This window comes from Acanthamoeba castellanii (assembly GCF_000313135.1).
Source record: "Acanthamoeba castellanii str. Neff unplaced genomic scaffold scf7180000084777, whole genome shotgun sequence".
Lineage (NCBI taxonomy): Eukaryota > Discosea > Longamoebia > Acanthamoebidae > Acanthamoeba > Acanthamoeba castellanii.
Genome location: NW_004457712.1, coordinates 398044 through 425293, shown reverse-complemented (window position 1 = coordinate 425293; position 27250 = coordinate 398044). Strand labels below are relative to the sequence as shown.

General features: G+C 56.4%; 11 protein-coding genes and 1 pseudogene across 11 annotated transcripts in view; 5 read left to right on the top strand and 7 right to left on the bottom strand.

Moving 5' to 3' along the window:
- Window positions 1–1083, bottom strand: part of ACA1_289380 (uncharacterized protein) — a gene marked incomplete at both ends in the record, with an annotated part of 2793 nt that extends 1710 nt beyond the window's left edge. Inside the window, 6 exons of the mRNA XM_004367903.1 lie at window positions 126–268; window positions 343–424; window positions 492–552; window positions 616–697; window positions 766–884; window positions 955–1083. Coding sequence (XP_004367960.1) covers window positions 126–268; window positions 343–424; window positions 492–552; window positions 616–697; window positions 766–884; window positions 955–1083 — 616 coding nt within the window. The remainder of the gene's footprint in view (window positions 1–125; window positions 269–342; window positions 425–491; window positions 553–615; window positions 698–765; window positions 885–954) is intronic.
- Window positions 1084–1375: 292 nt separating this feature from the next.
- Window positions 1376–2384, top strand: ACA1_289370 (uncharacterized protein; the record flags this gene model as incomplete). Its single annotated transcript, XM_004367902.1, has 5 exons — window positions 1376–1420; window positions 1490–1715; window positions 1795–1901; window positions 1983–2061; window positions 2131–2384. 5 exons carry the CDS (start codon window positions 1376–1378, stop codon window positions 2382–2384), a joined length of 711 nt encoding a protein of 236 aa, XP_004367959.1.
- Window positions 2385–2827: 443 nt separating this feature from the next.
- On the bottom strand, window positions 2828–3785 carry ACA1_289360 (DnaJ domain containing protein; the record flags this gene model as incomplete). The annotated part of the gene is made up of 5 exons (XM_004367901.1): window positions 2828–3040; window positions 3134–3262; window positions 3344–3409; window positions 3497–3561; window positions 3647–3785. The coding sequence occupies 5 exons, from the start codon at window positions 3783–3785 to the stop codon at window positions 2828–2830; spliced, it is 612 nt and encodes a 203-aa protein (XP_004367958.1).
- Window positions 3786–4640: 855 nt separating this feature from the next.
- ACA1_289350 (Lysyl oxidase protein) lies at window positions 4641–6466 on the top strand (the record flags this gene model as incomplete). Its single annotated transcript, XM_004367900.1, has 6 exons — window positions 4641–4710; window positions 4787–4957; window positions 5112–5804; window positions 5880–5994; window positions 6073–6161; window positions 6231–6466. The coding sequence occupies 6 exons, from the start codon at window positions 4641–4643 to the stop codon at window positions 6464–6466; spliced, it is 1374 nt and encodes a 457-aa protein (XP_004367957.1).
- A 74-nt stretch (window positions 6467–6540) lies between these two features.
- ACA1_289340 (Ubox domain containing protein) lies at window positions 6541–7628 on the bottom strand (the record flags this gene model as incomplete). The annotated part of the gene is made up of 6 exons (XM_004367899.1): window positions 6541–6826; window positions 6884–6989; window positions 7058–7195; window positions 7233–7267; window positions 7329–7486; window positions 7554–7628. 6 exons carry the CDS (start codon window positions 7626–7628, stop codon window positions 6541–6543), a joined length of 798 nt encoding a protein of 265 aa, XP_004367956.1.
- Window positions 7629–7635: 7 nt separating this feature from the next.
- ACA1_289330 (Ubox domain containing protein) lies at window positions 7636–9034 on the bottom strand (the record flags this gene model as incomplete). The annotated part of the gene is made up of 7 exons (XM_004367898.1): window positions 7636–7669; window positions 7809–8075; window positions 8150–8247; window positions 8289–8477; window positions 8607–8649; window positions 8729–8886; window positions 8957–9034. 7 exons carry the CDS (start codon window positions 9032–9034, stop codon window positions 7636–7638), a joined length of 867 nt encoding a protein of 288 aa, XP_004367955.1.
- Window positions 9035–9537: 503 nt separating this feature from the next.
- On the top strand, window positions 9538–10577 carry ACA1_289320 (Myblike DNA-binding domain containing protein; the record flags this gene model as incomplete). The annotated part of the gene is made up of 4 exons (XM_004367897.1): window positions 9538–10034; window positions 10113–10191; window positions 10253–10349; window positions 10444–10577. 4 exons carry the CDS (start codon window positions 9538–9540, stop codon window positions 10575–10577), a joined length of 807 nt encoding a protein of 268 aa, XP_004367954.1.
- A 217-nt stretch (window positions 10578–10794) lies between these two features.
- On the bottom strand, window positions 10795–11400 carry ACA1_289310 (methionineR-sulfoxide reductase; the record flags this gene model as incomplete). Its single annotated transcript, XM_004367896.1, has 4 exons — window positions 10795–10901; window positions 10959–11098; window positions 11162–11271; window positions 11338–11400. 4 exons carry the CDS (start codon window positions 11398–11400, stop codon window positions 10795–10797), a joined length of 420 nt encoding a protein of 139 aa, XP_004367953.1.
- Window positions 11401–11674: 274 nt separating this feature from the next.
- On the bottom strand, window positions 11675–15108 carry ACA1_289300 (RhoGEF domain containing protein; the record flags this gene model as incomplete). Its single annotated transcript, XM_004367895.1, has 16 exons — window positions 11675–11721; window positions 11791–11925; window positions 11996–12191; window positions 12297–12365; window positions 12433–12531; window positions 12592–12687; window positions 12780–12872; window positions 12944–13030; window positions 13093–13182; window positions 13243–13995; window positions 14075–14275; window positions 14353–14444; window positions 14501–14615; window positions 14752–14841; window positions 14906–14977; window positions 15043–15108. 16 exons carry the CDS (start codon window positions 15106–15108, stop codon window positions 11675–11677), a joined length of 2301 nt encoding a protein of 766 aa, XP_004367952.1.
- An 865-nt stretch (window positions 15109–15973) lies between these two features.
- ACA1_289290 (integral membrane protein duf6 domain containing protein) lies at window positions 15974–17209 on the top strand (the record flags this gene model as incomplete). The annotated part of the gene is made up of 8 exons (XM_004367894.1): window positions 15974–16073; window positions 16149–16231; window positions 16317–16457; window positions 16525–16598; window positions 16681–16757; window positions 16825–16930; window positions 16992–17119; window positions 17181–17209. 8 exons carry the CDS (start codon window positions 15974–15976, stop codon window positions 17207–17209), a joined length of 738 nt encoding a protein of 245 aa, XP_004367951.1.
- Window positions 17210–18573: 1364 nt separating this feature from the next.
- On the top strand, window positions 18574–22659 carry ACA1_289280 (RasGEF domain containing protein; the record flags this gene model as incomplete). The annotated part of the gene is made up of 11 exons (XM_004367893.1): window positions 18574–18591; window positions 18632–18677; window positions 18698–18769; window positions 18861–19026; window positions 19094–19523; window positions 19601–19684; window positions 19766–19855; window positions 19950–20042; window positions 20114–20205; window positions 20297–20767; window positions 20838–22659. The coding sequence occupies 11 exons, from the start codon at window positions 18574–18576 to the stop codon at window positions 22657–22659; spliced, it is 3384 nt and encodes a 1127-aa protein (XP_004367950.1).
- Window positions 22660–22706: 47 nt separating this feature from the next.
- ACA1_289270 lies at window positions 22707–26922 on the bottom strand (annotated as a pseudogene).
- Between the last annotated feature and the right edge of the window lie 328 nt (window positions 26923–27250).

The window sequence follows — 27250 nt, the reverse complement described above, 5'->3', positions numbered from 1 at the left end:
TACACCAGCCACTGGCGCGGGCCAACCGAGATCTTTGCGAGTTTGACTCCGTTGTCCTCCTCCACCCAGGCTAGAGCCTCGAAGTACTTCCTAGACGAAGAGCCACCATCAGCACCATAGACAACGGCATGTGAAATGTTGAGACAGATGATAGTCGTGCCGGTAGAAGGCGGCAATCTTGTCGGCCGTGCCCTCTTTGCACAGCTCTTCCAGGTAGACGATACCGAGATTGCCCTTGACTGCAATTTCGGGGGTGGCCTCGTATATCCTAAGAGTATTGATTGCGCCTCAGCCCAAGCTCAAGCTTGCCACACGCCGCCACACCGAAGAGTAGAGTCAAACCTAAATTGGTTGCCGTAGGGGCCAGTCACTGCGAGGTAACCCTCTTTAGAGGCATCGAACCCTCGAATGTAGTGGCGGGCATCTGCAACATACGTATGAATGGTGAGTCTTTCTCACAGGTTCCTCCCTATGCATCTGGCACGGCGTACCAGCATCACCGGCCGCGTGTACAGACCAGCTGAACTTGGTGCCCTGCAACCCATCCACCACCTGTGGAATGGGAGATCGTGAATGAGTTTGTACTGGCGCAGCTCAAGCTCTTCTTGTCAGTACCTTGGGCTGGACAAGTCGTTTCTTCAAGTCATCAAGGCTTGGCACAACCAAACCGATGTGACCTCGCACGACCTGCGGTTCCCTACAATGACCCACAGTTCAGCACTTGTTGACGAAGTGAGCGGAGAGGGAGAGGAAGGGGGTGTGCACCCTGGCGAGAGGTGGATCTGTTGGTAGCCAATGTTGCACCACATGGTGCTGGCTCCAACGTTGAAGAAAGGGTCGCGTGTGAAACCCAAGCCTTCGAAGTAGAACACGCTCGCTTTGGGCTGTTCGGTAGATTAGTATCTCAGACTTGATCCTTGAGTTGCGGCTTGGCTGGTTGGAAAATGGACGAACCTGTTCTGGAATGCACAGATTGATGTGCTCGAGATGCACAATACCACCGAGATCATCCTGCAGCTCCTCCATGCTCATCGCGGCTTCTCCTTTGTCGTGCTCCACGCTGCCTTTCGTACTATTTATCATCATCAATATTCGTTTTTATTTGACATTTCTTTTATTTATTTCTTTTCTTTTTGTATCGCTTCCCTCTTTATTGGCGTTGTAATCTGTCGCCGCGAACATGCGTAGGATCGTCTACTCGGCCAGTGCCGCGACGAGGGCAGGGTCGCCCTTCCATGGCTCTGCCCTCTGCCGCTTGAATTCTACTCCCACCGATCGCTCTCCACCTCCCTCGTCCTACAGGCGGCCAAAGCGGGGTACCCCCTCCCCGCGGGCTGCATTCACAGTTGATTGTGATCGTTGATTTTCTCTGCAAATGCACCCTAGCTCAGCTGTAGAGGCCACAAAGGAAACGAAAGTGGTACCGATCTCCTCCTCAACTTATTCGTTGTTAGCTTTGTGGTGCTGATGGCCAGACTTGCCTGTACAGAAAAAGGCCAAACAAGAGAAGACCAATGCCGAGAGCACGCTGGTGACGAAGCAGAAGGAGAAGAAGGAGAAGGTGGCAAAGGCGAAGGAGACCAAGCCCAAGAAGGCGAAAAAGGAGACGAACGCCGCTGTCAGCGCGATTGAACAGGCCGCCACGGGAGAAGAGGTGGCTCGATTCTTGCACGGTGTTGAACGCGAGGGACACGTCTCTGCTGCGCTCGCTCATGGTACGACTCTAGCCACGTTTGGGCATGGAAGGAGGGTGATGTGGTCCTCACTCCACCTTTTGTTATTCTTTTTCATCAGCGGGAATGCCCCAAGAAGACCAGATGCAACTCAAGGGCTTCGTGGACGCGCTGGAGAAGATCGGCAAGACTCGGCCGGCGGACAAGCCGTGGGGCGTCTTCAAGATCGTACGCCACGCCACCCCCGTCACTGGCTTGTGGTGAGTGACGCCTTACTTACAATTGTGTCCCTCTGCCGCTCCTATGTAGCAAGATGATGGCCAGGTAGAGCCGCTAGGTCTATTCCGCACGGAGCAGGAAGCAAACGTGGCGTTTGGTGACGACCAAGGTAGATCCCGCATCTCCTCGCACTGGCCGATGCTAACGCCACTCACTCACTCGTTCTCCTCCAAACTAGAACCAGCAACGAAGCCAAAGAAGGAGAAGAAGGAGAAGAGCGCTGATGGTGAGAACCAGAAGTCGAGGAAGGAGAAGCGAGACGAAAAGAAGGCCAAGGAAAAGGTCAAGAAGGAGGAGAAGGCCAAGAAGGCCGAGGACAAGAAGCTGGCCAAGGTGGCGGCAAAGGAGACCAAGGCGGACAAACCCAAGTCAACCAAGAAGGGTTCCAAGAAGGCCGAGACCGCAAGCGGAAAGGAAGAAGAGCTGAAGTAAGCAGGTGTAATGCGCCAGTGGAGGAAAACAAAAACAAAGATTTTCTCTTCTTTTCCCGTTGTGTGAAGCTTCTTCTCTGCGCCAAACAACATAGCGAAGATGGAGCTGTCCACGGAGAGCAACAGGGTGGAGGTCAACAGCGGGCTTGTTGATGCAGCCGAAATAATTGGTGAGGAGTGGGACGAAAGTGACGAGAATGACGAGGACGAAGGCGAACGACGCGTATGAACTGACCGAGAGCAAGGACAACACCCTGGTGGACATGTGCGTGAAGGTGCTTGGGCGGCACCTCGGCGATGTCGAGTGGTTCATCAGGTTTGCTACGTCCCTCGCACGCGACTCCTCTTTTCCTGGCGCTAACTTCTACTACAGTGCGCCGTTGCCAGCAGAGTTAGCGATGAGGATCCACAGCATCCACAAGAACGCTCAGTTGGCGAACGAGATCAAGAGCGCAAGCCTCGCGAAGCGGGCGACCAAGAACGAGGCGTACCAGAGCACCACCCCAACCCCAAGCGTTTGGTGAAACACGTGCCACGCTCCAGCGAAGAGTTATTGTATGTGTGCAGGCTACCACCCAAACAGGAGAGAGAAGAAGAAGGAGAAGAAACCGATGATGAGCATACCGAGCAGTCCTCCAACCACAAGCCCAGCCAACGCTGCAATTCCAATCTGCACGAAGAGGAAGAAGAAGGAGAAGAGCGGTGAGATCGACCGATGTAGACATGGAGTAGAAGTGGAGGGTGAGGTACAGTTGTCTTTGTCATGCTGTTGTTGCTGTTGGGCAATCGCGTAGCGCCCAAGAAGATGAAAAACGCAGCAAGGAAGAGGCTACTCGTCGACCCGATCGCTAGGTTTAGGAACGCCAGCAGGAAGCCGAACTGGCACGACACCGAGATGAGCACGCATGAGTCATTGTACAAGCCGAAGAGATCACCAAAACGACGAGCATGAAGTGGTACCGCGCATCCCACGCCCAGCGGCAGGATGAGCTCCGTCCCAATCTCCAGGCTGTTGCCCACGCTCGGCTGCGGCACAGTGTACGTTAGAGTGCGGATGAGTTGTGTGTGGTGAGCGTTCAACACGTGCAACAGGCACGGGCTGCATCCCCGTACCTGGAGTGTGCGGCCGTAGCGCTCGTAAAGGCTTCGCGTCTGTGGGTCGTTCAGCACGGTGTAGGCTGCACAACGTGGCAATGGGAAGTCTAAATCAATGTTGCAAAGGGAGAAGAAAGAAAACACAGAAGACGTGAAGGGTAAGGGTACCTGTGTGGATGGCGTTCCACTTCTCCTCGGAGCCTCCTTTGTCCGGATGCGCTTTGAGCGAGATCCGGCGGTAGGCCTTCGTGAGTTCATCGCTCGTCGTCGTCCGGCTCACTCCCAACAACGCATAGTAGTCGCTCATCTTCGAGCGGTGAATGTTGTAATTGAAAGTTGTATTTTATGATATTTGAACTGCTCGTGCTGTTGGTGAGACGTGCTCTTCCTTCCGTGCGCCCAGAGGACCAAAAGAACGCATAAAGAACCAACCATTGAAACTCCTCATATAAAAATAAATCTAAAACAAAACAAAACAAATAAATAAATAAATAAAAGAGTGAGTTGGTGCGGCGAATGCTGTCTGTTCACAGCGGCGTTCTTGCTGGAGGCCACATGACCTCAATCCCTACTGAGTCCACCAAGGTATTAGATCAACCTTGCCCTTGTTCGATGTGTTCGCCCCACGCGAATGAAAAGAAATCGCGTTCAGGCCTGCCTCAAACTGGGCGAAAAGCCAAGGCGGCCAGCAAAACCCGGAAATATCCGGGCGCCCCTTGATCACCCACCTGGCGCCGAATGGACACTTCTGCCACTCCCGCAGAAAGTTGGAGTACTGATGAACGCACCCTTGCTGCCCTCGTCCATCATCGAGACCAGAAACGATGAAGATAACGGATCATAGAGAGCCCCAGAAATTCCACTGTTCTTGCCTGTGGCGTTCGGGATTGCTTCCATCGTCTGCTTCGTGACCTCCCACTCGCTAACCCCAGGTTTTGTTATCCGAATCCATCGTGGTTGGCGCGTGGATGGCATCGATGCCCGCAGCTCCCTGCTCGTTAAAAAGAGCCGCCCGCACTTGTGGAACCTCATTTACAGCAAAGCCAATACAGCGCCTCAAGCTCCTCTCTCCGCTACAGCGCTTCGCTCCTCCCCACTACAGCGCTTCGCTCCTCCCCACTACAGCTCCCTGCATCACACACGAGGCGAACGAACAACCGCCATGATGCGACTCTCTTTTTTGCTCCTGGCTTGCTTCGCCATCGCTTCCCTGCTCGTTCCCTCCGGCCAAGGTATTCAGAATGCTCACTTTCTTCTTCTTCTTGCACCAGCGCTGAGGTTCACTCACTGACGTCTCACTTCTCGCAGCATTCAACGGCGGCTGCGAAGGCTACGCGGTGAGGTTCGATGGCACGAATTGGCTGGATGCCGGCCACGGCGCGTGGAGTCAGCCCAAGGACTACACGCTCGAGTTCTGGATCAAGCCCTACCTCACCCAGCCCAACGCCTTGGCCGTCCTCGGCAACTTCCTCCGCATGGGTGCCTTTCCTCATCGCCTTCAGTGTTGGATCGCCACCCGATTGGTTTTCCTCTTCTGCAGACCACTTCAACTCTGTTTGGCTTGGAACACGGCCAGCGATTACATGTGCCAGGCGTTTCTTGATGTACTGACGGGGGTGTTTGGTGTCTGCAGAACGCCAGGGCTTTGGTTTCGGTTTCCTGATGGAGGGCGACCGGATCATCTTCATGGACTCGCAGCCGTTCGACGGCCAACTAAGCGCGTCGATCCCTTTCAACGAGTGGACCCACGTTACCGGCACCTATGGCGCCGACGGCTCCGCGCTCTACATCAACGGCCGCCGCGTCGCGCACAGGCCCGGACGTGCCGCCCTGCGCTACTATACCACCGACGGGTTCCTCCTGGGCCGCACCCTGGGCAAAGAGGCCGGCTTCGTGGGCGAGCTGGCCGAGGTCCGCCTGTGGGATCGGCAGCGCGCCGAGAGCGAGGTCGCCGAAGACTGGAACAGGCCCGTGTCGGCGTCGTCGACGGGACTCGTGGCCTACTGGGCCATGCGCACGTCGGGCGACTTCTTCATTGTCGACGAGACCGACCGCGCGCAGGCCAGCGCGACCCTGGCCGGCCCGAGCCGCTTGCCACTTATCTCTCGCGCCTGCGTGACCGGCTGCAGCAACGAGAGCCGTTGCGTGCCGGCGCAGGGCAGCATCAACAAGCGACAGAGCAGCGCCCTGCCCGACATCACCGTCGACGCCAACCGCGCTCAGTCCACCATGTACATCGAACAGCGTTCCTTCCTCTCCACCGACTGCGCCGTACGTGAAGGCTGCGCGGCTGCCGGCACCCGCGTGCTTCTGCGCTTCGACACTGGTACCGCTGCTCCCACGAGTCACACTGAGTGGTGGTGTCACTGAAGTGCCTTCTTCTTCTTTTTCTCCATTGCAGCTACGCCCAACATTGGTCGGGCTGACTTGACCCTGGGCAATCCTGCTGCGGGCGGCGGATTCGTCTACGACGCTTGCCATCGGCACTACCACTTCAGCGGCTATGCCAACTACAGGTCTCCTCTCCACCACGAGTGTGCGGTGCTCTACATCGTGTCGTCCCCCGAGTAGTGCTCACGCGTTTCCTTCCGCAGGCTCTACTCGTACGACCGCACCTTGACCCGCGTGGGCAGGAAGCAGGCCTTCTGCCTCGAAGATTTCGAACCCATTAGCGGCTGGACCGGTACCCCTTGACTACCACCATGGCGCTCAATAGCAGATGAAGTGCAACACAATACTAACCCGCGGACAGGCTCGCGCTCGCTGCTGCCCAAGTTCGATTGTAACAATCAGGGCATCAGCGTCGGGTGGCAGGACGTGTACGTGGCCAACCTCGACTGCCAATGGATCGATATCACCGGTATCACGCTGGGCTCTTACTGGCTATACGTTGAGATCAACCCGGTCGTCAACGGCGCTCGAGCCTTCACCGAGTCGGACTATACCAACAACGTCTTCTGGATCCCATTCCGCATCGTCAACCCGTAGAGACGACACACACACACACACGGCACGACGTTGGTGAACAAAGGAGAGAATGGAATGGTTGAAATAAGATCTGTCTATGTGCCACAGCCGAAGGTTCGGTTCCAACAGGTGTTCTTGATGTGGGACTCGTAGTAGAGCGGGCAGAGCATGGTGATGGGGATTCGGGCAAGGATCCAGAGGGGCGAAAGCAGGAACACCGACAGGCACCAGAAGCTGAACAGAAACACCAGCTCAACCGACATAATCACGAGCAAGAGGAGCGAGAACAGGGGCAGGCACACACTAGCCGTCGTACGGCGGCAGTAGGTGCTGTCCGTTCCATAGCAGTAGATGCACGTAGCCTCTGAAGGCGATGAATACCTGAAACACACACGAAACACACGACGTACACGCACAGCGCAGTAAGGGAACCGCTACATGCGCCTTCGCAGGTCCAGAGCGTACCAGGGGCAGGACTTGTTGTTTCCTGTGTGCATCCCGTATTGCTCGAGTTTGTGTGCCTTCAGGCAGCAGTAGACTGGCCCTTCACAGGTGCAAGTGCCGCAGCCCTGCGAGGACTCGCGTGCGTCGTGCGTCAGTTCGTTCATGCACCCGCAAGCGCCCTGCTCGAGATCACCCGCCTGTGGGGCTGAAGGGGGAGAATCCGCCTCTGCGTCGATTCCAGCGCAGACAGGAGGCGAGCCTTTGAGCTCATCGGTGCACGCTGGTTCATCTTGGTCTGGGCGTTCACTGAAGTGCCAGACGGGAGGGGCAGTTGTTGGTGCACCACTACTGTTCTTGCCCTTACCCTTGCCCCCATATCTGGAAGGTTCAGAGTCTGGTCAGCGGCCTTGCCAAGTGCAGAGCTCCGGCTCCTGCGTACCGTTCAATGACTGAGCGCAGCGCGTAGTTGGGCACCAGCTGCTCCAAGGTGAGCGAGTGCTTGCACACGGGACACACTGGGTGGTTCTGGTGCAGCCAAGTAGTGATGGAATCTTTGGAGAAGCTGTGGCCGCAGCCCGAGGCCATCATCGCCTCCTCCTACACACGCCCCGTCGTGAGTAGGTGTGCGCAGCTTTCAGCGCAAGTCGTGAGTGAAGGCGGGCACCATCAGCATGAGGGTGATGGGGTCACAGAACTCCTCCGGCACGCTCTCGTCACTGAACTCATCCCCCTGGCTCATGCTGGTGTCACTCAAGCTTGGGCTCTGGCAGGCGCTTGGGGCTGACCAAAAAAGAAAGGAACGGGTGCCAATTATTTCAGACATGCAAAGTCGTTCAAGGTATTTGTACAATGTAAAAATAAAAATATAAAAATATAAAAAATCAAGAATAAAATTAGGAAGAGCTAGGAGCAGGAGAACGTCTTGTTCCAGCAGGAGTCCTTGATGTGTTGGTCGAAGTAGAGCGGGCAGAGCATGGTGATGGGGATCCGCGCGAACAGCCAGATGGGCGAGATCACGAAGAACGCCACCACCCAGAACACGCACAGGAAGACCAGCTCGAGCAGCAGAATCACGCAGAGGACGAGCGCGAGCGGCGCCAAGCACACGCTGGCCAGCGTCCGCCGGTTGTAGGAACTGTCGGTGCCGTAGAAGTAGATGCACAAAAAACCCGATAGCGACTTGTACCTGTCGCACAGTGACACGCAACGCACGTGAGAGTAAGCGATGAGTCCAGATCGCGTGGGTTACGTCGCGGGTACCAGGGATACGATGAATTGGGGCACGCCGTCCTCTGTTCGCATTCGCGAGCCGTTTTGCAGCAGTAGACGGGTCCGTCGCAGGTGCAGGTGCAGCAGCCCTGCGGGGCCTCGCGTGCGTCTCGTGTCATCTCGTCCATACAGGCGCAGCAGCAACCTTCTTCCACGTCGCCGCCTCCAGGCGCAGAGTGAACGGCACCAGCAGGGGCGGGGGGCGGAGCATCGGCTTCTGCGTCGATCCCAGGCGATTGCCCGTACGATGCGCCAGTGGACGTGCCGGTGTACACAGGTGGCGCCTTGACCGGATCAGGAGGCCCATAGGAGTCTGCGCCTGCACCTGTGGTGCCGAGTGAAACACCCCAAGTTAGCGCAGCTGCGGATTCTGCACGAGAGGGTATGGAGCGTGTGCAAGTAAGTACTACGTACGGTTTTCGTAGTGGGCTGTGTACTGCGCGGGTACGCTGTCGCTCTTGCGGACGGTGTGGCCACGCTTGGTTTGATAACTGCACACAGGCAGGTTGCAAGCGAAAAGTTGGTCAGGCCACGAAGAGACGAGGTCAAGGCCGAGAGTGCACGGCGTACCGTTCGATGGCAGAGCGGAGAGCGTAGTTGGGGACCAGCTGCGCCTCGGTCAGAGAGCTCTTGCACACGGGACACACTGAATGGTTCTGCCGCAGCCAGGTGGTGATGGAGGCCTTGGAAAAGCTGTGACCACACCCTGCCGCCATCATCGCCTCCTCCTGCGTGCCCGTAGAATTAATCATCATAGTTGGCAAGATTAAATTAAATTATAAAAATAAATAAAGGTACCATGAGAGAAAGGGTGATGGGGTCGGAGAACTCCTCAGGCTCCATGCTGCTGTCCTCGGATTCACTGCCGCTGTGCATTGTTAAAATCTCGAAAACAAAAAAAAACAATTACAACGGTTTACCGTGAGCCGCTTCTTCGCCGCAGTTTTGCTTTTGGTTCACGAATCGCGGAGTTCGGCAGCCGCTGGTTCGAATCCCACTGCATGCGTTAACAACTGCTCTCTTGTGTTTTCCCTTGTACGCTACTCGCCACAGATGCCGCGCAGGAAGGGCGTAGCGTTCAAGAGTTCGTCCCGTAAGAGCTCGGTTCTCCGTGAGGTTCTTGCTCCTTGCTCGTTTCTATTTGTTTGTGTCTTAAACGGTAGAGCTCCAAATCTTCTCCAAGCAGTGCAGCTCGATACTGGTGCTATCACCTCACGAAAATTGTTTTCTTGACCTCCTTCCCACATACACCTCGACCTTCGCCCCTCCTCCCCTACCCTAACCACCCCCACTCTAGCCACTTGGCTCGACCGTTCCGTCCTCGCGTGCCTCTTGCTCTCGTTTGCCTGTTCCTTTTTAGTCCTTAAGGAATTACAAACATGCAGGTGGTTCTCTCGGACAGCGAGCAAGAGGCACGGGAGGACGGAACGGAAGAAAAGGTGGAGAAGAGGCACCCGAAGCCAAACCACGACAAGGGGAAAGAGAGGACGAAGACGACGGTAAATGGCAAGCGTAAGCGTATGCCGTTGGAGGAAGAGGAAGCCGATTGCTCTGAGTACGAACCGAGCGCCGATGAGAAGATCAACGACGAAGACGACGAGGACTACATGGTGAAGGCGCCACGTCAGAAGGGAAGCACTATCAACAAGAGGAGAAAGAAAAGTACCAATGGAGAAAGCGACTTAGCGGAACACAGGAAGAGATGGAACACTGACCACGACGAAGACGAAGAGGAGGAGGAGCGGCCCACCAAGAAGAGGAACTGGACTGAGTCAGAAGATGAGTTGCTTATCGAGGCCGTCGATGACCACTCCGCAAGGGGCTCAGTTGCGTGGGTCCGCGTGGCCAGTCAGATCCGGCGTCAACGCACCCCTCGGTACCGTCCAACAGCAGTACCGGGACTGATCGACCTTGCCGTGTTTGCTGATGGCTGACCCCGCGAGTGCGTGTGCAGTGGGTGTAAAAGGAGATGGGAACAGGTCAAGGCGATAGCCAGCGTCTACGACACGCCACAGAAGAGGAAGGAGAGAGAGGTACCTACCTCGCTTTTCTCTTTGCTGGCGTTGATCTGACCGGGTCCATGGATGAGCGCAGAAGATGGTGGCAGAGAGCCGAGTCCGCGCCTGGACACCGACCGAAGAGGACAAGCTGTGGCGCGTTTCGCAGAAGAGGGACCTCAAGTACGACAGCCGTACGTAGCCTCCCCACCCCACCACTCACCGCTCCACCGCGCTAGCGCCGAGTCGAATGATAATTTGAGATGGTTGGGCGGGTACGTTTGGCAGGGCTGTGGGTAGAGCTCGAGGCTAAGTTCCAGCGTTCGAATCGTGCGCTGCAGCTCAAGTTCGCCGACCTGAAGAAAAGACACTCTGTGCCTCGCCCAAAACCTAAAGTCGAAGCCGACGAACAAGAGATCTAGAGAGAACTCATCCCACCACAACACTACTGAGTGGATCGCCACAAAAAGAGTAAACGGAAGCTATGTTGACCACACGTGTGACGTGAAAGAACAAGAGGCAAGGAGGTTGACGCTGTGAATGAGCCTGGCTTGTTGAATCGTTGACGGCTGTACGTAGTTAGGAGGGAAGTAAGCAAGCGGAAGGAAGTGGGATGATTCGCGAGCTGTACCTGGTTGACTAGTGCTTGGCCTTGTCAGCCTCCGGCTCAAATCGCAGGCTCACAGAGTTGACACAGTGGCGCTCGTCCGTCGGCGTGGGGAACTTCTCACCCTTGAACACATGGCCTACACATCGCGATAGGTGAGCTACAGGACCTCTTGAGATGAAGGTTGGGTGAGTACCCAGGTGCCCGCCACACTTGGCGCATACGATCTCGATCCTCGTCATGCCGAACGTGGTGTCTTCGTTTCGCAGCACAGCACCGGGCAGGGCATCGAAGAACGCAGGCCACCCACAGCCCGAGTTGAACTTCGTGTCCGAGCTGCACTAACTGTTGTGAGTGGGTGCAGCGGTTGCGCAGACGACAGGCGATGTACAGACCTACCTGAAGAGAGGAGTGTCGCAACCGGCACACCGATAGATGCCCTTTTCATCGTGCTTGTTGTACTCACCGGTGCCGGCCCGCTCAGTGCCCTTCTGCCTCAGCACTCGGAACTGCACGATGTGTGAAGAAGATCGCGGTGAGATGCATCCAAGAATGATAACACAAACAAACAGCACCTGCTCTGCGCTGAGCTGCGCCTGCCACTCTGACTCAGGTTTCTCTACGGGGAACGATGTCATATTGACGTTCCCAATTTTTGTAAAGATGGAGATGAAAGTTAAGAAGAGAATGAGGTGGAGGAGATGCGCCAGCTCGCGAACAAAATAGAATTTGATGTGTGCCAGATCGATGAGATGACGTATTTGCTGTTTACAATGTCGACACGCCGCCAAACAGCAAGTGCCGTGTCAACAGGTTGCACTGCTCAAGCCCATTTTCTTCGCTACCTTCTACATGGTGGCACCTTGCCTGTCTTGTCTTACACGGTTCGGACTCACGTTGTTGTTCCTAAACTTACAATGCTACATGGAATCTTCCGTCTTTGCTTGCCTCCGCCCGCACTGCACCGGACACGAAAGGAGTCAGGATTGCTGCCCAAGACAAGGAAGCGAAGTGAAAGGTGAACGTACGGCTAGACTTGGCGTCGAGTGCGTCCTGCAGCCAGCCGTCGATGTCGCCGCCCTGGTCGGCCTTCACGTGGATGGCCTTGGCCAAGTCCTCCTCTGCTGATTCGGGCGATGATGTGTGGAAGAGGGCCACCGTGTCTGCAGGAGAACAGTGCTGCGATGAGTGACTGTGCACGCACGTGTCATGCCACACCGCGTAGGACATTACCTGTCTCGCCTTCGTATTTCATGAACGAGGTCTCCGAGAGCGAATAGACCTGAGCAAGCTTGAACTTGCCCTCTCTGTTCTTGACGGTGTCGAGGAGAATGTCGTTGAACAAGAAGAAGTGGTGCTTGGCGAACGTGGTCTTCTCCTTCTTCACCTTCTTGACCAGCAACGTGTCATCGCGCAAGAAGGAGCGGGTCTGCGACGAAAACAACGAGAATTGCTGCAAAAACGTGTGCGTGAGTCGTGGCCTTGAACTGCGCGTGACCCGGCCAGCTGTAAATAAAGGGGAGGAAAAAGGTACCCCTTTGGCCTTGCCCAAGATGAGGTTGCTCTGGATGGCGGCCATCTTTGTTGAATTGTCTCGCTTGCGCTGTAAGAAGGGGAAAGAGATTAGTCATACCGGCAAACTGAAGTTGCCAAACGAGAGCAGTGCGTACCTTTGCTTCGTTGAGGTGCTCGTTCACCTTTTTCACGGCCTCCAAGAGTCTGCTCAGCTTCAAGTGCTCTGTTTCCTCAGTTGTGTACTTCACCATGTCCTATAGACAAAGGATCCGTAAGATGAACGTTCTGATTCGTGTCGGGAATGATCTCCGTACCCTTAGCAGCATTTCGTATCTAGGGAGGCGCTGGATGGGTCTGATGAGATAAGACGACAAGTCCTGCGATTCAACTTCCGGCTTCTGTTCAAGTTGCTGTAAACACAAAGAAGTGGGTTTTAGCACCATGTTACGCCAATAAACACGCCGCGCAAGGCTTGCGCTGTCGCAGGTGTAATCGAAAGAACCTTGAGTAAGGCAGCAAACTTCTTCGAGTTGGCATTCAGTTCGATCAAGAGGCTAATCGCCGCAGGGTGGTTGTTTACATATTCAGTGTACAACTGAACTCGATAAAAAAGAAGATGTTAGGGGACTGGAGCTTGTACTCAAGGGGTCTGAGCAATATACGCACTTTGAGGTAGGGCGCAATCACAAGCAAGCCATCGGAGAATGATGAACGATCCGAGGACTTGATTGTCTCAAGCAAATGCTTGTGCATCTGGATCAGGAAGAGCGCGTCAGGATCTGAAGGGAGTGGATGGGTGGGGAACTGGTGCGCACCTCCAACAGCTGCGTGCGAACGCGAGAGAACAAGGTATCGCACTGCTCTGGTGTGAGCAATCCGCTCGCCTCCAGAGGCCCCTCAAAGTGCTGCCAAGCAGAAAATAAGTGAGCGTAGACCAAAACCAGGAGGAGATGCGGGTGGAGTACATCATGAAGCTTCTGGAGGCTCTTGTAGTAGGTCTCCTCGGTGTCGAGGAACTCCTGCTGGAGCATCACCGTCCTTTCCTGGGGTGTGAGGATCTTGCGGGGCGGAAGTGGTGATGATCCGGTCGAAGCTCCGCCAGCAGAGCCGGAGATGGTGCTGGGCGAAGACGCAGAGGAGGCGAGGCTGCTGGTCAGCACTTCGAGATTCATGCGGCCGGCAATGGCGTCGATTGAGGCCTTGGTTGATACGCTGCGCCCGCGTTTGGCGTCGGAGCTCTCCGCAGCCGACACTGCTCGCTCGCCCCTCGTGGTACTTGAGGTCAGCACCGAACCGGCCAGGCTACTTGCTCCAGCCAAAGCTCCCGACAGGCCGACTTGATCGTCGCTGGCCGACCTGTTGGTCATCTCGTCACTTCCGCGTTCGGTTTCCGCCAGCACGAGGGCGAGTGTCGAACGGAGTCGCTTTTCCGACGCTACGATGTCGTTCTCCCTCACGGCGGCCGACAACTTGGCGGGGTCTTCGTTGACCAGTTGCGTGAGCGGCGTGTTGGCGGCAAGCGGAAGCAGCTCGAGCCGGGCGAGTCTGCCGATGCGCGCCAGCTTGGCATTTAGTTGGGTCACGCTCGCGTGCGCCCGCGCGAGCTGCTCCTGGAGCTCCTTGATGGTGTCGTCGCGGGTATCAACGTCGGCATGGCCTCTGTTCGCCACTGATGTAGGCTGTTGCGCCGACGCCTGTCCCTTGTCACTGCTGGACGGCTGCGCCGGGTCCACAAATACAAGCGATGGGCTTGACGTTGAGCGAGCCGTCAAACGCGGTGACGCGACACGAGCGGACATTGAAGTGCCTCGGGGAGATGTGGCGCGAGGCGAAGTAGAGCGCGGCGAGGTGGGTCCAGTAGAATCGCTTGTGTGGCTGGCACTCGACGTGTAAGATAGCTGGGGAGGCGTAACGCGTGGAGACTTGGGAGGGGCAGTGTGACGCGGTGATACAACGCCACCCAGCGAGGGTCCACGAGGACTCGAAGTGTCCGAAGGTCTGCACAATAAAGCAGCAAAAAAATGCAGCATCGGTGAGCGAGGAACAGTTAGGAAGAACGGAAGTAGTTGGCGTACTCTTTTGTGGGCGTCCGCGGCGTAGTGTGGCCTGAGGGCGCCTCGGTCTCGTGTGTTGAACCATAGAGTTGGGGCCCAGGTCGGTTGCGAGCCTGTCATGGCGCAGATTAGAGCCCAGGGAGTTGATTAGCATGGAGCAGGCGGTCACGTACGCTGCCCACCTTCGTGGACAAAATGGAAAGCTCGAGTGGCGTCTCATCGGCCGCGCTCATGACCGTGGCCAGGTTCTGTAGCTTGCTGAACTCCACATTGAGGATCTCCTCCTGTGTCCGCCAATCAACACCCACGCATGAGTCCTCAGGGTGCCAAGGGGAAAGGGAGGAAGGGAGAACTTGGCCAAGCGCGTGCGAGCGAGAGCGGCCTTCGGTTTTTTGTATGTGAAAAGAAAGGGAGGAGTGCCTTCGAGCGCAGCGTGTCGCGTAGCTTGAGCTGGTAGTCGTTGGGGTTCGTCTCCTTGGCCAAATCAGGAATTTGCTTGAAGATCGCACGCTACAAAGAAAAAGGAAGAATGAGATGAGGGCAAGACGCTTGGGAGATCGCTTTGCATACACACCTTGACTTGATCGACGGTGTAACCAGCAGGTAGGATGAACTCGTGCACCTCGGTCCCGCTGGGCAGTTTCACCTGTGTGCGAATTGGAATAAGTTGTCGATGTGGCGGGAGTTGGCGGGTTGTGTGGGAATGAATACATGAATGTGAACGCCCTTCTTCTGCGGCGAGGGGAGATTGGCCCTCCCCCTTGGTGATGACTCCATTTCTCGCGCTAAAATGAAATGACCTGCTTCAACCACCACCTCGCTCTACTGTACTGTCGCCCTCTAATTCCAACCCACTCTCAATTAATCTTCTCTAGTGCTCGATCGTTGTCTTGTCCAGGTTGCTTGGTGGAACAAGGCTACTCTTCATTTTCACGCAGGGCGAAATATGTTAGGAATGAGGCGAAAGGAGGAAACAAGAAAACAAAAACGAAAGAAAACGAGAACGAAGGAGCAAAAGCCAAACGCGTCTCTGGTCACCATTTGCCCCACCAATTGGGACAAGCGTCGTAGCAGGTGCAACCCCGTACTTCTTTTTCATGTCACGGCCAGCATGTCCCGCACACAAGAGCAGTACCCGCCCTTCTTAACTATTTTGTAATAAATAATACATAAATAACTCTCACTACCCGCAGGCTGAAGACGCATGGGGTGCTGCTTGTCGTACAATTCAGTTGGGCCAGCCTCACCATCTTTGCCAAGCTGGCACTCGGTTCGCTCAGCTTCACAACTTCTATGGTTTCATTCGACTGCCACTGATCGAACCTTTGCTTATTGCCGGACAGGCTACATGACCCCAGGCGTCTTTCTGACCCTGCGGCTGTGCGCCAGCATGCCCTTCTTCTTCCTCGCGGCACTTTACGCTGATCGTGAGGCGTGGCGAACGACGGACGCACTCAGCACCCGCAATGTGGTTGTTGCAGTGCTTCTTGGCGTCTGCTGCTTTTGGGCCAACCAAACAACGTTTATGTACGGCCTGTCCCTTACAACAACTACGAACGCAGGTTCGTTTACGCTTCACACCGGCTTCTATCTGCTGCCACATGGCCTTGTCTAATGCTCGCCTGGTGACTCAGCCGTCTTGATGCTGCTCATCCCTATTTGGACGTGCATCGTGTGCGTGATTCTGGGGCGAGAGGAGAAGGGCTGGCTCAAGTTCCTTGGCATTGTCGTCACAATCATTGGTGCGACTATCCACTGCTTCTGTTTCACTCACCATGTCTCTGCTTGCGATTGTCCTCACCATAGTTGTGCCACAGGTGCCGTCGTTTTGCTGGAGGTTGAGTCTTTTGAGCTTTCACACGACACTATGATGGGCAACTTTTTGGTCATTGTGACCACAGTACGTTTCCTATCAGGCATTGATGCCTGCCTCATCAGATTTCCCTCGGCAGTGCTGACACCTTGTTGTGATGCATGGGCGGCAGGTACTGTACACCATCTACATTGTGATGGGCAAGCCTCTCTGTAGCAAGATACCTCCATTCACCCTTTCGTTCATCATGTTTGGTGCTTCAAGTTGCATGTGCATCATCTTTGTGTGGACTGACTGGGGTCAATGGGGCGCGGTATGTCACACCTTCACCTTCACCCCAAGCCTCGGCTAACTACTAAACGAGCTACGTATATGACCAGTTGTGGGATCTCCCGCTAGAGGCGTGGGTGTCCGTCTTCATTGCTACATTTGTCGGCACCTTCGTTACCTACGGGTAGATCGCTCCTTCAGCCACATGACCACCTGACTGACCCACGCTGGCTGACCTTCCTTCTGGACTGTCTTGTCTGTTCAAGGTTGACAACGTGGGCACTCAGACAGGCGCCAGAAACAACGGTGGTACTCTACGGGCCAGTTGAACTGATCTTCACTGGTTCATACTCCCACTCCACCTGGTTAAAGCTTCTCCTTCTTGGCTCACTGTATTCTCTTCCCACCAGGCGTCATGGCGGTCACCATCCTCGGCGAGAGGCTCACGTGGCGGCTATTGGCCGGCTCGAGTGGCATTGTTGCAGGCCTATTCTTGGTGATCTATGCTCTGCACAGGTATGTGCAGACCTTGAGATTGCCTACCATCATCTTATCTCACTTGATGACTGGTCTACAGGGAAGCTGCTGCACGTCAACAGGGGCACCATTGGCTGGAACAAGAGAGCCGGTGTGACACAGCCAACAGCAAGCCAGCCTGTAGCGTGGTAGAGGAAGGTGGGAGTGCCAAGCTTGAGCAATGTGACGGTACGCGCACCCTACCAACTGTTGAAGAACACACTCTGACGCCGGCTCTCTTGTCGTGCAGAATCGACTGCGCTCCTTGGCACCAGGTGACCGCTTTGGGTGAGGCTACTGACATCGTGCGTTACCGCGGCCCATGTGTGAATCAAAATGGTCACCATCCCGGCCAACGTGGCGGCTGTTGGCCGGCTCGAGCGGCATTGTGGCGGGCCTATTCTGTGATCTTCTGGTATACGTCCATAGCTTGTTGCCTGTCATCTTATCTCTTGACGACTGGCCTGGTGACGGAGCCAGCCTGTAGCGTGGTAGAGGAAGGTGGGAGTGCCAAGCTCGAGCTATGTGACGGTACCAGCCTTCCTGTTGGCCTTCTTAGATGAAGCCGAAGGCCCGTTGGGTGCGAAGAACCAACCGCCCGCCAAAGAACGCACTCTGATGTCGGCTCTCGTCGTGCCCACTCAGAATCGTTTGCTTACTCCTTGGCACCAGGTGCCCGTAGCACCCGGACAGCACAGTACCGGGCCCGCTCACGAATCGTGCAGCTTTCGAGTCTTCATGTTTCATGTGCCTGGCGACCTGTGGCACGTGTTCTGTCGGGGTGATCCAGTCGTCCATTTCTATTCTGTCCCGGCTCACCACGACAAGGCCACACGAGAGAGAGAACAAGCGAAGAATCCGGGGTTGGCTTCACGACCTCAGGCGCTCCAATCTGGGAGGAGTGTTTGAAACGACCAACACCTTCGAGCCACCAAGAGAGGGAAGCAGCGCTAAAGCTCCCTGCACGAATCATCACCTCACACTCCTAGGTGAGCTTCAAAACCGCAAGGCTCGCAATACTCCGAACTGACTGGAGAAAGTACCTGCGATCCTCCTGTGCGCGGCAGACTCACGCTGAGGCCAAACGATACACGATACGACACATCACGGCCTCAGTAACGGCACTTGAAGAACGAAAGCTAAGGTGAGAGATGGACGCCCAAAGAACGAAGGCGGTGGGAGTAATACAGGCGGCATGGCGCGCCTACGCCCCGTTTCACTTGCTGGCCTCCTTTCATCATCTCCTCCACACCCCGCCTTCTTTGGGTACTTGCCCCCCCCCAAGCCGCAGTTGGATTTAAATCACCTGTTCTAGAGGATTAAGAGCGATTTATTTTATGGTTAAATGATTAAATAATTATTGTAATTATTTTCAAGCCTCGTGGGCCGACTTCCTCGTTTCCATAAATCGGACCGTTTTATAGAAGTTGGCCACCTGGTTGGTTTCTTGAACTGGCCTCTGATCAGCTTCCCCGTGTGTGCTCTGCGGAACGTGGCTACAGCGAACGGAGAACATGCTCGAACAGTGCAGCACCTGACGACCTACCTCACGACCGGCCCGGCACAGGCAAAGGAAGATTTCTTCAACCGTGCGCAGGCGCTGGGGTTTTATCCGTTTGCCGTCGTTGATCGGGCGGAAGACGATGACCACAACAAGCGAGGTAACCAACCCACCCACCACTTCGTCATTTACTGGGCCAGGTCTCTGACGCGCGCAAGTGGGCGCAGGTCCGGCGGAAGTGCTATGGTCGGAGCTCTTGCACGCAGACAACGGCCGCGCGCTGGTCAAGGCCGGCTCCGTTCCGTTCCTCATCCAGTCCCTCGTCTCCGATTACGGCGGTACCCGCATCGAACACAAACACACAACAGTCGCACGCACGAGAGCGCTAACTGGCGTGTCGTGTCGTGTCATGTGGTCATCGGTGCACAGGTGTGGAGCAAACATTTTTGGAGGATTTTCTCCTCACCTATCGCACATTCCTCACACCGCACGCACTGTTGCTGTTGCTCATACTCCGCTACTGGGTGCCGCTGGGCGACAAGGACGACAAGCGAGAGGAGCGCGAAAAGAAACAGCGAATCCCCATTCAAATCAAGTACCCACCGACCGTATGTGTGTGCGCATGACCACGTGCTGAATGGAGTCTTTTGGGCGTCTTGCAGGACCGTGCGCGTACTGCGGATGTGGATCGAGCAGGTGCCGACCGACTTCACCGACGATGATGTGCTCACAGCCAACGCGACCAGTTTCCTGACGGGCATCGAGACGTTCAAGGTGGCGTCGGGCGAGATTCTCAACATGCTCAGGGAGAAGCGCAACCCAGGCGCGACGCATCACGAAGACGACACACATGTACAGCCGATGCTGACCTCCCGAGGCCAGAGCGACGGGCCAGAGCGGGGCCAGGTGGTTAATTTTGAAGGTGCTGACGATTCGAACGAAGACGGCGACAGCGACGGTGGGCTGGCCGACGGCCAAAAGCCCAAGCCCGCCGGTAAGTCGGACCGATCGTTCCTCGCATTCGATGCCGCAGATGTGGCCTTCGAGTGGACGCTTTCCGCACAACGCTTCTACAGAGCCGTCACACCGCGGGTAATCCCCGCCTCTCTCTTTCCTTGCATGTCGGGTGAGGGTTGACTGCTCATCTGGCTCTTTCCTGTCTCCCGCAGGAGTTCATCAAGCAAGCATGGAACAAGAAGGCGAAGCTGGAGCTCGCGCCCAACGTGTCGGCGCTGATTGAGGATTTCAATCAGGTTTTTCCTTCACCTGCACCCGAACAAGCTTGCATTTGCTGCAAGGCCGTCAGCCTCTCACCCATGCCTGTGTGCTGGCAGATGTCGGAATGGGTGTCGCTGGTGGTGCTCTCCTACAGAGACAGGAAGCGCAGGGGGGAGGCCATCTCCCGGTTTATCAACATCGCCTACGTATGCTCGGCCTCTCTTCTCTCCACCCCATTCGCCTTACCCAAGAGCCCTCAATAATCTAACCTCACTCTATTCTCTGCTCTATATCCTGCAGGAGTGTCACCGGTTGAAGAACTATCATACGGTGATGGTGGTTCTGTCGGGCCTCACCAAGGCGCACATCACTCGCCTGAAGAAGTCTTGGGAGGTAGGAGACCCAGCCCACCAGCGTCTTTGCACATCTTTGCGAGTACTCATCTTTTTTTTCTTTTCGATTAGCTTGTCGACAACCGAGCGAAGAGCAAGCTCAAGCTGCTGAATGAGATCATGGGCATGGACTCCAACTACCAGCAGTACCGCCTTGCGCTACGGTACACGCACGCACACACGCACACACGCACGCAGGCACACACGCTCGTACACGCACACGCACACGCACAGTTACTTATTCTTCCTCAACAGAGAAATCGTGCCTCCGACACCAAGCGTTCCGTTCCTGGGACTCTTTCTCACCGATCTCACGTTCCTGGACGAGGGTAACTCCGAGCTGATGTCATCCACCGCTTCTTCGTCTTCGTCTTCATCGTCATCGTCGACTTCCACGTCAGTGACATCGCCCTCGTCAAGCGACAACAGCATACGTACTTCGTCCAAGCGTCGCAGCTTCTTCAAGGTCAAGTCCGACCGGTCGGTTAGGCTCGAATCCAAGCTCCGAGACTTGAGTGCCAGCCACTCCAAGGAGGACCTCAGCGCCTCGGCCGCGCTGATCGAAAAGTCGACGACGGCGCTGCCCGACATGTCGAGTCCATCGCCCCGCCACAGCGTCCACGGCGGGTCGTCGGCCTCGAACAAGCGCCTGAGCCTGCTCCATAAGAAGGGCCAGATCGAAAAGAGCGAAGACAGCGAAAAGCGGCTCTCCATGAAGTCAGTGAGGTATCTCCCCCCCCGACTCTGCCCACCCTTCGCTCTTTTTATAACTCCGACACGGCAACTCCAACCGCAGGTCGCTTTCGGTGTACATGAAGGGTACCAGCGAAAAGATGCGCAACCTGCGGGGCAGGAAATCGACATCAACCTTCGCCACGATGGACGAATCGGAGTTACTTTCCGGGTGGCGAGCCGAAGAGTCCCCGAGGCTCACGCCGGAGGAGCAGGCCGCGGTCCAGGCCTGGAAGCAGCTCGACGCGCGGCCACCGGCCGACTCGTGCATGCAGGAGAGCGGCGATAGTTTCGTGGGAGGCCGACGCAGCCGCCGGGCGCACACCAAGCGAATGCCGCAGGTCTTCGACTGGAAGGAGCTCTCCGAGGCGCTCGTGAAGGAGGAGAAAGAGCTTTCAAGCGCGGTCGACGTCGTCACGACGAGTCCCGCCGACAAGGAGGACACGCCCAGTAGTCCAGTCGACAAGCAGGACGAGGAGGTCGACGCATCCAATAAGGCGGATAAGGCCGGCGTCGAGGAGGAGATGCTGATCAACTGGATGAAGCAGCGGACGATGGCCAAGGTGCTGCGCGAATTCCTCAGATTCCAGAACTGCAGCTATCCGCTGCCGAAGAAGCGCGGGAAGATCATCCGCCGCAAGCTCAAGGGCAAGCTCGACCGCAAGTCGGGCGCCATTGACCACTCCGAGCTCACCAAGGAGTCCAGCAGCAGTGGCACCACCCTGTTCTCCTCCGGTACGGCGCTTGACTTTGAGGGCTTCGCCGACGACGTGCCCGACGCCGGCATGGCCGAGCTCGAGGAGATCCGCGACATGCTGCGCGAGATGCGGCTGCCGCCCGACATCGCCAACGTGCTGGACCTGTCCACCTACCTGCCGGCGTCGGTCATCCCGCATGTACCGTTCACCCAGAGCGCCGCCTCCGAGAGCCGCACGCCGCGCGGCTCGTCGTCAACCGGCAACTCGCCGCGGTCGCGGTCGGCCACATCCCTGATCTCGCACACTTCGGTCCCCGCCGTCGAGGCCCTCGCGCGCGTGACCGAAGACCAGTTCAAGTCGCCGCGGGCGTCGATGATCGCCACCTCGCGCACGCCGCCGTCGCTCTCGCCACGCGGACCCAGCGTCTGCATCAAGCGTACGACCTCGATGCCGACCATCACGGTCACCGAAGAGCCCTCCGCTGCCACACCAGCCAGCCTCAATCTTGATCTCACATCGACGACGCGCACGTTCACGCCGCGCGCTACGCTGGAACAGCACGCGGAGCTGTTCACGATGAAGAAGCTCAAGCTCGACGACAGCCTCCTGTTCGACCTCTCGCTGTACCTCGAACCGCGCGCCGGCTCGCAGGTCGGCGGGGCGGCCGACAAGAAGGCGCCGGGTCTGTTCGTCATCTCGTCGCCACAGTCCTCACCGGCAGCGACCTATCGTGCGCGCAACAAGATCGACCGCACGATGGTCGGCGCTGATTTCGGCGACATGTTGCCTGTCGTCGAGGAGGTGCCCAGCCAGCAGCCGCCCTCGGCTGACTCTGGCACCACCGGATGCCGGATCAAGCACTCGAAGAGCAGCGAGTCTTTAACCCCGACTGCGAGTCCGACTGCCCGTAGAAAGAACGAAAGTGACGACTCTTCGCTGGTGACTGGCAAGGCGTCGCGGGTTGTGAAGAAGGAAGGCCGGCCGCGATCGAACACGACTAGCATCCTGCCCGCGGAAGCCTCGGCCTCTGCTGAAGAATTAGAGCGGCTCAGACACAAAGACGACGCGCCCAAGGCCAAGGAAGCCGCGGGTGAGGACGACGAAGGAGGAAGGGGAGTGGCCAAGAAGGCCAGCAAGGCGCGCAAGCTGTTGAAGAGCAAGAAGAGCAAGGAGCGGCTCGACGCCTGAGCAAATACACCGTAATGTATATCCTTCAAATAGAACAACGCCTTTGCCTACACCTGATCTCCGGAGTCCTTGTGTAGGATGCGACGCAGTTCGGCAATGACCTCCTCTGCCTCGTCTTCGCCATCGTCCTTCAGCGCGGCTTCAACTTTGCCGAGGTTGGCCTCCAGGAAGGAGCGCAACTTGATGAGCGCATCATTGCGCGCTCGTGTTGGCACCTTTTAAAAGCCCCCGGGCAGTCGAATTGGGTGAGTTGCAGTGTGACGGACAGGGTGCGGTGTGGTGACGTACGGTGATGTCGGTGAGCTTGCCGCGCTCCGGGTGGTCCACGATCTGATCGTAGAAGCGACCGAGGGCGGGCTTGTTGGACACGATGAACGCGTTGAGCCGCTCCATGTACGCCTGTGTATGGTTGAGTGTTGGTCAATGCGGGATGAAGGTTGAGAAAAAGGGCGGTGAAGTAGATACCTCCTTGGCGCCGGGCAGGGTGTCGTTGGCCAGGTTCTGGAGCACCTTGGTCACCAGGATCAGCTGTCGCTGCGCCATCTGTCCTCCCCACCACAAATCGATCGTTGAGATTTGCAGATTGGCTGGCGATCATCATGTGCTTTCAGCTTTGCGGGAATGTACGGGGTGAGGCGGCTCGTCGAGAAGGCCGTGCAGCTGGGGCGCAAGAAGTGCCGGACAGATGAGGCGCAGGAAGAAGAACCCGCCCATGGCCCTGAACACGGCCTCGTCGCTGAACTTCTCCGTCACCTGTTTGTCATCACGCGCCTGTTAGTCTCGCCAACAATCAGGGTACCGAGCAAACAAAGACGTACGTCATCGTGAATGCGGCGGATGAGCAGGCGCAGCTCCTGCGGCAGGCTCTTCTCGCTCTGCATGATGACTTTGAGCATTTTCTGAGCGGTGAGCCAGAGCTCGAGCGTGTTGATGTCCAGGTCCGACGCCTCGTCCAGTTTCTGCCATGTGCATTCACATCAGACTCGAGTCAGATGTCTGCAAGTGTTCAGCCAGCATGGATTAGTTATGGTTCCAAACCTGAGGGTCGAGCTCCATTGATGACGCGCCCAGGATGTCCATCGACACAGAACCGCTCTCTTCATCCTCCACATTGATGTCGCGGTCGACCTTGTACTTGTTGCCGAACACGCGAGAGCTGCTGTAAGACGACGAAGACGATGCGTCTTTGGCTCCTGCAATGTCTTGGCGTCAGTCACCATTGTCATGATTGGACACTTCAGCAGGGTGGAATACGCACTGTGGTCGTTGTCGACGGCGTTGTCGTTGAGCGCGTGGAGCGACAGCACCAACACGTGCCACAGATACTTGAGCGCGATCTGTTTCATGTACAGCGTGAAGAGCTTGGCCGCCGCGCTGTTGGACCGGAACAGCGTGCCCTCCTCGTCCGCCGACGCCACCTCAAGCGTGATGGTGCGCGCGATGAAGTTGTAGGCCTGGAACTGGCCTGCCAGCACTCGCAGAAGCGCCCGGTACATCTGCCATTCCCCGTCGTGTGAGCCACCAGCCAGAAGGGAATGGCCATCTCCATCGAAGGCCATAGTTGGGAGGGCGTACCGTGTCGCGCTCGCCCATGCCGGCAACTTCGCAGATGGCGAGGGCAAGCCGATGGTCTGGATTGGCCAGCAGCTGTTCCAGTTGCCGATACTCCTGGTGCGCCGCCAAAGACCAATCACAAGTGAGTGTTGCGTCCAATCAGAGTTTGTATCGTGGCTTGGCATCAATTACCTCGGCCTGCTTCTTGGGCAGGGTGACGTCGCCCTTGACGTCGCCGAACGCCACCTCCTCGTAGTCCGGCTGACTGAGCTTCCGATAGGCTCCTCGCCGGCGCCGAGTGGCGACCAACACGGCGGCAATCAGCAGGAGCAGCAGGAGGCACACAAGCAGGCCTGCGCCCACGCCACCGACAATGCCTCCGATCAACGCCGCGTCATCCGAATCACTACCACTGTCTCCTGGCAGTTAGTCAAGATAACAAACGCAGGAAGGCAAAGGTGGTCGTGATGCAGTACGTGGTGGGCAAGGCCGATCCGATCATGACAGTGAAGTTGTTGGTGGCTGTGGTGCCGCCAGTGGTGTAGAGCAAGCATCTGACCGTGGAACCGTCCCATTCGTCGGTCCCGTTGACAAGCAGCGTGCTGAACGTGGCGCCAGGGATCGGCACAAAGTCCTGATGATGGAGACCGGTTACAAGGACAATGCAGAATGTCCACATTTTCTGTTGAATGGGTACCTCGACTTGGACTTCCTCTCGAGCTTCCATCCGGCTTCGCTCCGTCATCATCGAAAAGACGATGCTCACCGGATCCGCCTGCCCGCAGCGTCGTGAGCTGCGAGCCCTATCAACAAAAGAACAATTGGCTGTAGGTCGGCCACGTACCGGCAGCATGTCACCGTAGAGACCGCGTGTAGTGATGTTGACCGGATTCGAGGTCCGGTTGACGGTGACATTGACCAGCATCTGCCATTGGTACGACGGTGGCGGCCAGCTTCTGCCCTCCACGGAAATGGCGTAGTCCACTGCTCCAGCTGTGGCACCACGTGCAGTGAGTTGAGCAGCGCGAAGTAGAGATAGGCGTGGAGACATACCCGGAACTTGAACCACAGAAGGTGGTTGCCGGATCAGTTCAGGCTTGCTGGCCGATGCGGTCAGCGCCAATGCCACCTCGTGGGCAATCTCGCCGTCCGACACGCACAACTTCAACTGTTGTGCCACACAATGTCCAGCGTTTCAGAGGTATGCTTGGGTAAGTGTGGTTGTAGAAGCTGATGCGGTACCGTGGCGGCGCTGATTTCGTTGAAGAACATCTGCGTGCTACTCAACGCTGGTGAACTGATCGTAACGCCGCCGCAGGTGGTGCTGAGGGCCTGCCATGCGTAGGTGAACCTCTTGGCATATTCGCTCTCATGAGGAGCGCCAGAGAATGCCTGCCCAGAGTCGGTCACTGCCGCCTTCATGGTGAAGTTGATGAAGGGCTGCGTGGTGTACGACGTAGTTGACAAGATCGTTCCATCGGCCTCTGCGCCGTTAAGCCATCAGATCTGTTAGCTGTTCACCTCAATCGTACGTACAGGGCTACAATTGCGTACCGAAATTGACTGTTGGTGCATCGTTGGCAGTGGCTGTGGCGCCGCTAAGCAGCACAAGCTCAGTTGGGGTGAGGGCGTGGTCATAGATCTTGAACTGCGAAGTTGTGTGTAGTGTGTGGTAAATAGCATCGTCCATTGAAGTTTGTGGGGATCAACAACGAACCTCGTCAATGGTGCCTCTCCACCGATACACCTCGAAGCTGGTAGCGGTACCCACCTCCCAATCAGGGTTGGCGTCTGAAAATGTGAAACCGGGGCTCAGCGCGCAGTTCTGGTCAAGTTGCAGTCCAGTGAGCGATTAAGTTAGTGGCTGTGGGAATAGAAGGCGTGGTACCATGGCGAGGGTGTTGTTGATGTGGATGCACAGCTTCTCACCATCGTAGACGCACGCCAGGTGATAACTCACATCAGGCAGAAAACTGAAGGGAAGAAACACCTGGCCGCTGCCTTGGGTGCTGGAATAAATAGCACATGTGACCTGCAGGCCATACACTGAGTTAGCGCGCCGGCGGCCTCTACCGAGAGTGAATGGAATCAGGGAGAGCGTACCAATGGGGTGGCACCGGGAAAGTATGATATCGACGTCAAGTAGGGTTGGTAAACAAGGATGCTGGCTCCGTCTGCCACTGCCGCGGATGGACGCACCCAAAGGCTGACAGAGATCGCCTTGGCCACGGCGACCCTCTGAAACACTTTCTGGGTCATTTCTGCGAGTGGTCGACACAATTGTGTTGATTAAGCTTCTGATTATTACGGAGTTAATTAACATGGTGTGTGGCAGGTACGCACTCATTGATCCAGCCGCGGAGAAAAGACAATCGCCAGACAGGCACCCGGTGGACGTGATGCTGGGTCCGCTCAGCTTGCCCGCTGCAAAAGTTACAGAGATCAGTTAGTTAATGGTTTCCCGCACCACAACTCTGCTACGCACGTCCTACAATGTTGGGGCAGTAGCCGCTCAGCCCCTCCACGGTTTGGTTTGTCGCTCCTGTGTTATTTGTTAGTTCCTTGCATTTGCAAGAGAGGAGGGAGAGGGGGTTAGGTACCATCAAAGCTGTAGTAAGCTACCAGAGTTGATTGCACAGGGCAAGGTGCGCAGGTCCACACAACAAAAAACACCAACACCAAAGAGAGTGGTGTGCGGCTTACACGCATGGCTGACTCAGAACAAACACAACAAGCACTTGCGAGTGAACCTCCCTTGTTGGACTTGGCAAGAGAGTATTCCGGTCTCGGGGCAAAAGCGAAGAACGTTGGCAAACATCTCCGATTCCGGTTGGTCTTGACATAAGCCAGTAGGAACAAGCGCTCTCGCGTCAAACTCGCCCGATTGGCGAGGCAAGTTTTGTCGGAATGTTCCGGAGCTCCGCCCTAGGGTTCCATCTTGTGTGTCGTTGTTGTGTCAAGGAGCCAAGGGGGCTCCCGCGGAGTTTGGTTGGCAGCTCACGATGTATCAGGAAGGACTGAACATTTAAAAAGCGCA